This window comes from Pundamilia nyererei, unplaced genomic scaffold, assembly GCF_000239375.1.
Source record: "Pundamilia nyererei isolate P.nyererei 1_Seehausen unplaced genomic scaffold, PunNye1.0 scaffold00043, whole genome shotgun sequence".
Lineage (NCBI taxonomy): Eukaryota > Metazoa > Chordata > Actinopteri > Cichliformes > Cichlidae > Pundamilia > Pundamilia nyererei.
In genome coordinates, this window is record NW_005187444.1 from 2,025,502 (window position 1) to 2,037,800 (window position 12,299).

The 12,299-nt window shown below is 38.0% G+C and overlaps 1 protein-coding gene across 1 annotated transcript; it reads right to left on the reverse strand.

The window, feature by feature from the left end:
- Positions 1 to 589: 589 nt before the first annotated feature.
- On the reverse strand, positions 590 to 2,125 carry cunh11orf96 (chromosome unknown C11orf96 homolog). The gene has a single exon (XM_005731481.1). It carries the CDS (start codon positions 1,776 to 1,778, stop codon positions 1,398 to 1,400), a length of 381 nt encoding a protein of 126 aa, XP_005731538.1. The 5' UTR covers positions 1,779 to 2,125; the 3' UTR covers positions 590 to 1,397.
- Positions 2,126 to 12,299: the final 10,174 nt, after the last annotated feature.

Below are 12,299 nucleotides of genomic sequence, written 5' to 3' on the forward strand. Positions count from 1 at the left end.
AATTAAAAGCATGTTAATAGGACATATTTTTGCACTTGCTGACATGTTACTTCACTAGGATAAACATGGGAGATTAAATTTATTTTGTGAGCCAAATCCAAGTACACAAATCCAATAGAAAAGACAGTTGGTGGCTACTAGGCAGCATGAATACTACTGGCAGGGTAAGGAAAGTGTTTTTGTGTTTTCACTCATAACAAGAAAATTAGTGAGTAAATCCTACACTATCATGTAACTGCCGCCCACTTACTGTCTCATCTCTAGTCCGTGTCACTCCATGACACAACTGGCTGCAGTGGCTCTCTGTGCGTTGCTGTTAGAAACCCAACATTACCCAACATTACTGACACTGCGTCACCTTTAAAGCCATTGGTCATGTGTTGACAAGTGTGTTTACAAGCGAGTCAGGCAAAAGTTTATCTTAACAATAACACTGGTAATGGAAAACCAGTTAAATCTATGTAGGCTATGAGTTTGCTGTAGTCCTAATCGTATCAAAAGTCATAACTGTTAACTTCTGAAGTTCTTTTTTTTTCTATGATAATCTTTCCCAAACAGGAATATACAAAGAAAGGAAAACAGAAAATGGTTCAAAATATTTGAAAATATTTATTTATAGGTACATACGACAAACATATATGTATAAAGTAAAACAAACAAAAAAACAAGTATAAAGGTTATATTTTTCATTGAAAGTCGAGGTGACTTTAGAAGTCAGAAAGAACAATAAAATAATATTACATCTACAGCTCCACTTGGTTATGAACAAAATAAGGGAATAAATAAAGACATGTATGCAGAAAGTATGTTTTTGCACATGAACCGAAGCTGGAAAACAAGAGCTCAAACTCTTGACAAAGCTTTGTCAGTGGTACTCTACTACTCCAGTGACAGCCAGGTCACTTTCGATGCTGGGCATTTTGCTTAGTCAAAGTATTTACAGCCTTGTAAGTCACAATACTAAAACCTTTTAAGAGTTCTTTCTATGGTGACTCAAGTAGAAAAATATGGATTCAAACAAACAAAACAAAAAATACAGCTTTAAAATGGGAAAATACCATCTATCTTTCATCCTTCAAGTTTTTATCAGACTACTGTAGAAAAGGAATACGTATGAAGAGTGATGCGCTCAACACTGTTACTTTTACACTCGTCATATCTGTGGAACAGTGTAACCAGCCATTACAGATATGCTGTAAGTGCATCTTTAAGCTCTATACTTTGTGTTGGCATGTTAGTATTTTTTAAAAGGCAGGCTTTTGAATGAAGAGCAGCAGTTTACACACAGGCAGCCTGGCAGACAGGCCACTTTGGTTCAGTTCAGTTGACCTAAGTTCAAAACGGGGTCAAGGCAAAGCGAAGAACGTGGGAGCCGGGAGAAGGTCATGTCTCTGCCCTCACTGGGTGGAGTCGGAGTCGCTGGAGTCCAGGCTGGCCTGTGTGGGTGTAGGGGTGCAGCTGTGATGGGCAGCAGGTGGGCAGTGGAGGGTCTGTGTGCTCCGCCGCAGGTTTTCCAGTGACTGCAAGAAGGAGCGCCGTGCCCTTTCCTCCTCCAGGGGCGAGGAGCCTTCTTCTTCTACCTCTTGGATCTCAGAGAAGGTGACGGGCTGTGTTTTGAAGCGAGCCTCGCGAGGTCGACGGGAGCGGCTCTTGCCCTTTGCTGGGCCCTTTGGGACGGGCAACTGCTGGGGAAACTCCTCCATAGCTGATGCCATAAGGTGAGCTGGCAGGACATGGAAGCCAGAGGCCTCCATAACCATTTGACGTACAGCAGCCATGGTAGAACAGGAGTCCAGTGAAACTGAAGGCTCTATAAGTGAAAGCTTGAATACTTCTCTGCGGACAGTTTGTCTCTGTGCTGTTTCCAGTTTAAACGAAGAGACTCTTTCTCAGGAGCAACAAAGCAGTAGTCAGTCCAAAGTTCAGCCAAACAAACACTCCAGAAAGCTCCAAGTCCAAGTACACTGTAGTATTCTTGAAGATACAGCTGCTTTGAAACTACTCTGGTCAGCTTCTGCTCTTCAGCACTCAGTGTGTTTCAACTCTGCTGTTGCCTGTTGATTCCACTCTTCCTCGTTTTGTGTGTGTGTGAGACTGAGTCTGCTGAGGCTAATGCCACAGACAGCTCCAGCATTCTCTTTTATAGCTCCTCACTACCCACTCAGCCTCTCTCTCTCCTTCCCTCCCTACTCTCTATTTGCCAGGTTCCTCCTACTCCTCTCCTTTCCTCCAGTCATGTTTCCAGTTTCTGTAGCAGTCAGTCCCTCAAAATAAACATGTGAGAAGTGAATCTCTGTGTAGGGGGCTTTTAAGGTTTTGTAAGTGGGGTTCATAGACACAGAGAAGATGAGAAAGATACTTGATACAGAAACAGAGTCATTTGAAAGAAACCAAACCAAAGGTTGAGAGTAGGAGACTCAGAAGCCATAAGATTTGCCACAGTGGCTCAGGCTGTTGTTTTTGTTTTTAGCTGGAAATCTATTTCAGTCTCCTGTATTTAAGGGAATGCCACAAGACACCAGAGTTAGATTATACCTGGCCAAAGAAGCTTCTATTTATTTACCAGATTCACACATTCATTCAGTAAATATCCATCTCAGTATTCATTTCATGTCATTCATGATGTCAAAAACATAAAAGAATGAAATTTGTTTCCTAGGTCAGCATTAAAGATAAGATAAGATAAGATAAGATAAGATAAGATAAGATAAGATAAGATAACCTTTATTAGTCCCACACGTGGGAAATTTGTTTTGTCACAGCAGGAGTGGACAGTGCAAAAGTTATGAGGCAAAAATTAGAATACAATAAGAATAAATCTGGCAGCGATGCTTGCAGGGTTCATGTGTAAACATGACTGTAGGAGAGGCAAGTAGTGCCATCTCATTTCTTACCCAGTGGCATCTGCAAATGCATAAAACAGTCTACATGTACAACAACCAGCAGAAAAACTTATCTGGGCCACATGCATTGTGTGTGAAGAAAACAGAAGCACCCTGAGGGAACTCAAATTCAGTTCGAGAGGACTTGCAACAAATGGCCAAAGCATGGAGCAGGTAAACCTGAAATAAGCAGCTTTTGGTGTTATGAGCCACAAGGAGGAGCAACTTTGGATTTTACTTTATGGCACAAAATAAAACAACAATTTGCTCCAGATTAATTTAATCTAAAAACTTTCAAAGATTACTGGAATCACTGTTGGTATTAGACAGCACTCCCATGAGACATTTGGCATCTTGGCATGTTGTGGCACTGTGTGTGTCTGTGAATTTTTCTGCATGCAGTGAAGGCTAATAATAAATTATGTTTATTTGCATTTTAATGCAATAACATACAGAAAAAAAATGCAGTGCAGTATTACATGATTCAAAATCGACCAAGAATTTCACATTAAAATATTTAAAGCCCCTAATTTTTGTTGTGAATGTACAATTATTTTAATTTTTACAATATTAATATATAGTAAAAATATTCAATAAATAAATAAATAAATAAATAATTTGCAACAACACAAATCAAATTTATTATTTGATATTGTTCAAAATATTGTTCCAAAAGTATGTTTTAGTTGCAAATGCAGATGTGTCTGCCTCAAAAGTCTAAACAGATGTAGTAGTATATACATAAAATCGTACTTTGAGGGTAAGATGTCACTGAAAGTTCATTATATTGATCTTTTTACGTACTGTTTTATATTTGTGGCATCAGCTATTACTGCACTGGGAGAAAATGGGGAGGTTAGTCAGTGAATGCACCTGCTCCAATTTCAAGTTTAGCAATGACTCCAACAACTAAAATTACAGCTGCTGATTTAAGGTTAAAACTGCATTTTAGATTTTGACTAAGATTACTACGAGTGTGCTGTAAATGAAACATATTCAATGGGTGTAGGCTTTTAAGTTCAGGGAGTATAAATTTTGGATCCAGAAAAATGGATCCAGTTTTCTCAGCATGACATGTAGTAAACGTCACTGTCGATTAGTAAACAAACACAAGCATAAAACAGCACAGACTGATCAGCAGCCCCAGCATCATCCCAATTACGTCATCTTGACTGTAACTGTAATGACTAAATATATCAGTGTCAGTGCTGACGCTGGCAGGCCAGGGCTGGTGGAGACTGCCCGTGGTCACACTGTAGCTGACAAATATTTTTCTTCCACATGTGACACAGGTCAGATGTCACCTGATCAAACAGAAATACGTGTACCTATGTAGAGGCATGTTCTCAATTTCTCCTGTGAAAAATGAAAATCACCGACTTAGTCATCTACTCTATTTCTGACTATTCTGAATAAATCATTGACAGAATTTCTGACATCAGAAAAAGAAAGGAAAAGACAGCAGCAGGCATTTGTCACATCATCATCCATATAGATGTTCCTATAGCCAATGAGTGGTTCAATGACCTCATGTGGAAGACAGAGGATTAAAAAAGACACTGAAGTGCACTTCAGCTTAGTCAGAACAACTTAGTCAGAAAAAAATCCCACACACTGTTAGTGCTCATATGGCAAATATCACAACAAAACAGATGTAGTGACTTCTGTTATGTTTAATTCATACTAAGTCACTCTGAACTCTCTCTGCTGGGATGCTTCATGCAGGTTGCAACTACTATTGCATACAGCAATGTCATGAGCAAAATCAAGGACAGATACAGAGTGATGGTTCTGTTCAGTGAACAGACAAATTACTTAAAGTAGATATCAATAGTCATATGGGTTTAGATGTGTTTGATATAATGTTTTTTTCTATCTACTTCTGTGATGATTTGTGAGGTGTGTCTGCTCAGTTATTGTGCTGTCTCTTCAGGAATGCCAAAAATATTTTGGCATTTGGTAAATAGTCGCTATATTCAATGTATGGCTCTTGAACATAATGAATCTGGGATTGTGATTAGGGTTATTTATAAAACCCAAAATTAGTTTTTCATATGCATTACAGTGGGCAAAGCAACACAAAAACACCATAAAACGTATGGTTAAAGCTAAATGTCATTTACTTATTATTACTTAGTATTTAGTATCACCCACAGCATATTGCACATTATGCATCGTAGTATCAGCCTCACTGAGGTGACAAGTTCTTTGCATTTCAAGGGCTGACCTCATGGGCTTTCCTTTGCCATCCTTGTGGAGTTTCCAGGAGTGACAGTACAGCTTAAAACAGACCCCTCATTTCGTCATGCATTCCTTCAATGACACTTCAGGGGAGTTTGTGGGCAACGAGGTCATCCTATTTCTCATGCTTACACTTTGGAGTCATAATCTTGAAGAGTGCATATGTGTGTCAGATGCATATGTGAATGTGCAAACACCTGTTTTCTCTGTTTTGAGTGTATCTAAGGCACACCAGTATCAAACCACTTTTGTCAAATGACATTAGAGGACAGTTAAGACGTAAATGTTTGTGATATGGGGTAGTTGATGCATAAACATATGCTGCACAGTTGATTTTTCATTTGCTTTAGCGTACGTGTTTTATGACACGTTTGCAGGGAATGACTGTGTACTGTGGATGAACCAAGTAGGCCAAGAGCTGGTTTGTATGTCCTTGGGGATTATATGTTTTTTCTAAAAGACCCAGACAGTGCTGCACGTGCTGTACACAAGGACAGAGTTTGGCAAAAACAATAGTATGAAAACCTTTTTCTCCTGGACTTGTTTTTTAATCTGATAATTAAAGAGTTGAAACTGAATAGAAGAGATAAGAGTAAGGCCAATGTTTTGGCTAGAATATTATCTGATTTTCTCCATTTATCCTTTGATAGCTTGAAAATGAAAGCATTTAGAAACACTTCTTTAAAATATTATTTCAGACTTTTTGGATAAGTTTGTGTTTGTAGAAACATTTCAAAATTACTATCGTGCAGTCACGATGCATCAGTGCATTTCATTTACATGAGATGGGAAGTCTGTTTCTTGTGATTTTCTGGATGTATTTGCTAATGAGGCAATATGAAAAAATGGGGGCTAGGGGTCTATACAAAAATAATAATAATAATAATAATTTATCCGTAAAAGGGAGGACCTACAGAAAAGGTTTAACAACAACACTGTCATATGACTTTGCAATGATTTATGTAGAAAAAATTATTGCTCAATATTGAAGCCATTCAATAATTTTAAGTTATATTTAACTCACCTATTTGTTTTTACAGTGCAATTATTTTCAGGTCTTCTAGTCTGTAGCTTTATAGCCCTTTTTTCAACCTCACAGTTGACTAGGAAGTAAAGAATGTTTTTTGTTGCTAAACAGACCTTAACAAGTAATAGATTGCATATTAATGAAAATCTGTAAGATCGGCAGTGCCCTTTCTGAAGCGCTTGTTAGCAACAAATAGCACCTCTACAACCTCTATAGTAACTGGTATTTGGTTACTATTAAATAGTATTAAATCTGTGATGCAATGTGTGTATAAATATCAGAGTCCTGTTAGGAAACATGGTTTAACTTCCATCACATGATACATTAGGGAATGTGTGAGTCTACATGTGTGTTATGAATATGTGTTGGTTAGAATTACAAAGCTAAATGTAAGTCATGGATTAAGTCACTAATAGTATGATTATTATACACATAAGTGTATGGCACACTATGGCAATCTAATATATCGAATGTATAACTATCGGATATACAACTACAGACGTAACCCGAAACAAAAAATATATTTGCGTTATTAAGCACAAACAGCTGCCAGAAACACCCAGGCATGAACAGTGTTTACATTTTTGATCCAACCCAGACAAGAAGCAGTTGTACGGACAAATAAAAGCCACTAACTTATACTTTGGAGGCGACATTGTTATTAACCAGGCTACTGATATTAAATTTTGGACTGTCTTTGGTTCTTGTAGAAAAAATATTACAAACTACACATTAATTGTTGTGAAAATTTGTACAGATATTTGCATTCCCTAGTGAATTAACCTACACGTCAGTGAGCTGGTGTTCTCATCATACAATTGTCTTATGTGCCAAATAGCTAGTTTGTACAATGTTATTGTTAGGAGGCTAGCATTAGCATCAAGCTAGATAATCCGTTTGATTTTGCACAACTTCACAGAATTGGTGGCGTAGCATCTCTTAACCTTATTTATTTTAGTTTGCATTTTTTCCAGTGGTGTATAGGCAATTTAAAATAGTCTGTCAGATATTTTAGGACATACTGCCCTAGATCCCTTTGCACGAGTTCTGTCTGCAGGGTCACAAGAGACAGACTGACAAAAGGTGTGTTTATATGTGTACACTGGTAACAAGAATTGCAAGTGTGTTCAAATGTCAGGGATAGATCAGTTCACATTAGCCCATTCCACATAAATTTTCCATCCTGCTACTTTAATTTATTTTATGTATTTGCTCAACGTTTTATCCTTATTATTCTGTAAATTGTTATGTTTGTTGCTGTTATTGCTTGTGTACATTGTTCTTGAGTGTTTTGAAAGGCCCTTTCTTAAATAAAATGTATTATTATTATTATTAATATTATTATTATTATTAAGAGAGAAAATAGAAGTGCACAAAAGCAAAGGAAACACATTAAAGCTCAGAAAAGAGAACAATATAATAAAAAAAACATAAATATCATTAAAAGTTTATTTATTTTTGCTTTGTTGTAACAAACTGCACTCACCAGCTGTTTCACCCTTGACCTGTTATGAATGTCTCATTTTCCACTTGTAGTGTGGCAATGTAAATATTACTGTTGTGTCCATCAGTTGTGTCCTCTGCAGTGCAGTGCTTCTTTTGGTTGATGGGTTTAGTAAAGTAAAAAGGAAATACTATCTGCATGAAACATATAGATACAAGATCTGTAGATTTTAAAAGAGAGTTTACATTTTTTTTCTTTGTTTTTTTGGTGCTTGCCATTTAGTTCCATATAATATTCAGGCCTGCAGAGCTTTTTCAAATTCTTTATTCTATATTTAGCAATGAGTCAAACTAAATTCTGTCAAGGATACAAACTGGCATTTTTTTATAGATTAAAAAAAAATCATGTAATTGTTAGTAATTGCTGTATGTGTGATAATGTTAGCATTAAGTTTCACATTCAGAGTGGCCCACCTGTTAAGGAGAAGTTAATATACATACAGATGTAGATACATATGATCGTTATGGTTTATCAATGGTTACAGCCTCTTATAATAAAAAGGATGCAAAACTCCACATTTTGCCTTTTTTCTGAAAATAGATTTTTGTCTTTATTCTCAAAATGATCAAGAATATATTTTGTCTTGTTGCCCTAATACTCTGTTGTAGAAATCTCTATGTCCAACACTAAATACATTTTTAAAAAATCCATTGGCCAAAAGACAAATGCAACAATATGATTTTAAGCTATTGATTAAATATGTTAAATATTTCACTAATAAAAACGAGCCATTGCAATCTAGCATACTTTAACAGAATTTAAAGAGCGAGAGCGAGCATGAAACCCATTACTCAGAAATACAAGTTCAAAAGGGGAGGTACACTCCACAGGCCACATTCCTGAACATGCAAATCCTCCTGTACCCACCACAAAATGTCAGTGAGCTGGAGAAAGGAGGGAAGCAGCAAAGTCAAGTCAAGCTGCAAAACTCAAATACTTTACTTCGTTTCTTGTTCTTCACAAAGAACAATAACCATGCACATTTAAAATATCTTTATTATTAAGAAGAGATTATTAACTACTACATGAAACAAAACACTAACGTAACAGCACATAGCGTGCCTGCATGCCTGAAACTGAAACATGCTGACCAAATGGATTTACCAAACTGAGCTAACAAAATGAAGATATACAGTATATTTAAACATGTTACTATTACAGTTGCTCCGAGGTACATTGCTAACATTTGGAAAGAGCTAGGGTAACTATTTCCCTGTTTAAGATAAGCAAGGTTAACCATCCCAGCAAAGGCTACTGTTAGCTTTTAATATTTACACATTTAAAACAAGTGCAATATGTGGTAGAGGACTCCCTCTGTAACCCCCAGTGTAGTCTTATAAAGCGACGTGGGTTTAGTACTGTTTACCAAAACTGCTAGTAAAAATCAAGCCACTCTTTTTCTAGCCCTTGGACTGGTCCCCTTTCCCTCCCTCTCTGGAGACCAACTCCGTAAGACTTCATAGGGACAACACGGTTATTTATAAACTGAGACTTGAGACTGGGAAGAATTCACATGCAGGAACACCGTGTCTGTTTATGCTGCAGTCACGTGCACCCACAGACACATTATGCCGTAAGTCTTGCAGGTAAAAGATAGTTTTTGTTGTATTCTTGTGTTTGCACTTTTATTAGAGGAAGAGATGCGTTCCAGGTTACATTTGCAAAGTTTAAATCCACTTTAAGCTTTTGCTAAAAAGTGTAAGTCTTTTTTAATAGTGGAAGTTAAACATCTGAATATCAATTGCCCTACTGGCTCACTCATGCACATTCTGACAGCGAGCTAGTGGTACAAATCAAAACAGCTTCATCAAGGACACATAAAGGTCAAATACAGCGAAGACCCCTGGCTTCATTCTTGGTACGTCCACCTTGAGGGCTTTTCAAGAATTTTCCTCCTATAGCTGTTCAGAGGTTATGTCCTGCTTTCCATCCTTCTGATTCCCGAGTTAAGGTGCTCCTACTTGATTTGTGTCCAGTGTACTCTGGATCTGTTGATAATAAGCTACTGTCAGTGGATTCACGTGTATGATCACTTGTAATGGATGGACTGTATACACCACTGTGAAGTCTGTGCAGCGTTAGCACGTTGGTGATGCATTACAATCAGTTATAAGATGCCACTGACGATGCATCTGTTAACATGAGACATTAGCGCCTGCTTCTAAAACTCACACAGGAAAGACGTGACTTCACGAGCCAGGGGGCGGATACTGAAAACAGCGGGAGAGACAAATTAGTACAAGATGAGGTCATGTTTTCCACCATTCCAAATCTGGCACAAGCCACTGAAATGAAAACATGAAGAACTGACATGTGAAATGTTTCGCTGTTTTTAACCAAAAATGATGGAAAGCCCCAGTTTTTCTGGGGTTGTCCTCTGTGTTTATCATGTTAGAGAAAGAACAAAGGTCAAGAGCAAGGTTAATTCATCTCCTCACACAGTGCAACATTTTATATTAAGCCAACAATACAGTCCACAAGGATGGTCTGTGGAAAGCTTTTTAACCCAAATAAACCAGCGTGGTGACTCAGTGGTTGGAACTATTGCCTCACAGTAAGTGGGTCCTGGGTTCAAATCTTTTGTTGAGTGTACATCTTCTCCCTATGCTTGGGGTTCTCAAGCTATATTAAAAGTTTCACCTTTTGCAATTCACTGCAGTGACCCTCTTAAGGGAATTTGTAGTGTAAGGTAAAGGCTCTGCAACAACCCAGGAGTCCCCTGTGAGAAAGGACTTGGTGAGTGTCCAGTGTCTGGGAAACCAATAATAACCTGGTCTCCAGTGCTGAGTTGTCACTGGCATTCACAGAAGCTCCTGGAGTATTCTCTTTTAAATTGACTCTATATATCTCCATGGCATTGTGTTTAACTCAAAGTTTAGGGTTTATACTGATCAAACACATGTAACCTCCCCATAATAGACATAACAGGTTGGTCACTGCTGGTACTTAGCCTTTTCTTTTTCCATGTAACCGATTCTCTTATTAAAGTTAGCAGCAGCACACTCAAACAAAAACACGAAAAGCATCAAAACTATACAAACACTAATGTTTTGGTTCTTTATGAGACTACAAATGTAGTTACTGACTGTAGTTATATGGAATGAAAAGTGTAAGCTAGTTAAGCCAGGCGATTAGTTGCCTTATGTTATAAAAACAAAACATCTCTGACTTTCTTCAACTCATATTCCAACACAACACAACTGCACAACTGGACAGTCTTTTTTGGTTGTAAAATTTCCCATCTCAAGCTTGTATATGTCGGTGTTGTTGCTGTCCTATTTAACCCCGTCCTGCAACAGTAACCTATGGGGGTGTATAGTTACTCTTTACCCCTCAATTTTATAGAGATGGATTTGAATACAGATACCAAACTCTAAATGCATTCTGCTGCTGTAATAAAACAATCATTGCAGAATTGAGTAATTTCTGCCCCTTCTTACAGAGAACACATTAAAGGGCATCAAAAGTCATGGTGGGGTGGGGAATTCATGCTAAATTGTACTATTGACTGTAACTGGGGTTCATAATGTACAGCCCTCAGTGAAGCTTTACTTGGGCACAGTGGCGTTACCTAAGATTCATTATGGAAGCTGCTTAGTAACTTAATTATAACATTATGTAACACAGCATCTGTACTTAGTTTACATGGATATATATTCCCCAGTGGATTTCCTGTCAGAGGCTTATAAGTCACACAGCCTATTCAAAGCTTTGCAATTAGAGAAGATTTAACAACTGCCTGCTGATGTGAGGCTGGTGGCTGCACCAGCAGCAGTAAACATCATGAACACGAACATCTTTGGAGTATGGCCTAATTGAGTGTGATCCACAAAGTGGCTCCAGTGGCTACATGGAGAGATAAAAGGATTTAGCAGGAACAGTGGTTCTGATGCAACTCCTGTAAATCCAAATGTTTCCAGCTCTGCACAACAGGTGTCAGGATCTGGAACAAGCAAACAGTGGCTAACAGGAATGCCAGGCAGCTTTGTCCTTAGCTATTGTGTTACATTCCAGTTTCCTTTCCAAGCAACCTGGAAAATGCCAATTGTTACAAGGCAGATTTAGAGTGTTGCTGTTACAGGAAGATATAGGGAGATGATAAGTTTTAATTAGAATTTTGTTAATTAGGTACATTATCCATCCATCTGTCAGTTTTCCACCACTAATCTGGGTCTGGGTCACTGGGGGCAGGCGTGTTATGTCTTCCCTTCCTCACTTCCTACAGATCTTCTCAGGGTGGGGGAGATGTAGAGGTACTCCTAAATCAGCTAACATAAATAGGTCCTGAGTCTGCCTCAGAATTTTCAGATTAACAGCACCTTGAGCATCTCACCTGGGAGGTTATCAGGGGTTATAAGACCTAGACAGACTCCCAGATGATCCCAGATGAATCTTTTCAACCCAGAGGAGAAACGGCTGTACTTTGAGATCCCCTTGATTGACTGAACACCTCATTCTATCTGTGACAGTGTTTGGAAGAAGTTTATTATTTGACACTTGTGTCTGTTCACAGTGTGTGGCCATAGTTAGAGTCAGGAGCATAGACAGAGCAGCCTATTGGTTGGTTGGTTGGTTGGTAATTTTATTTCAACATGTGAACAATATACAAGTACATTTAGAAAAGAAATAAGAGAGAAAAAAAATA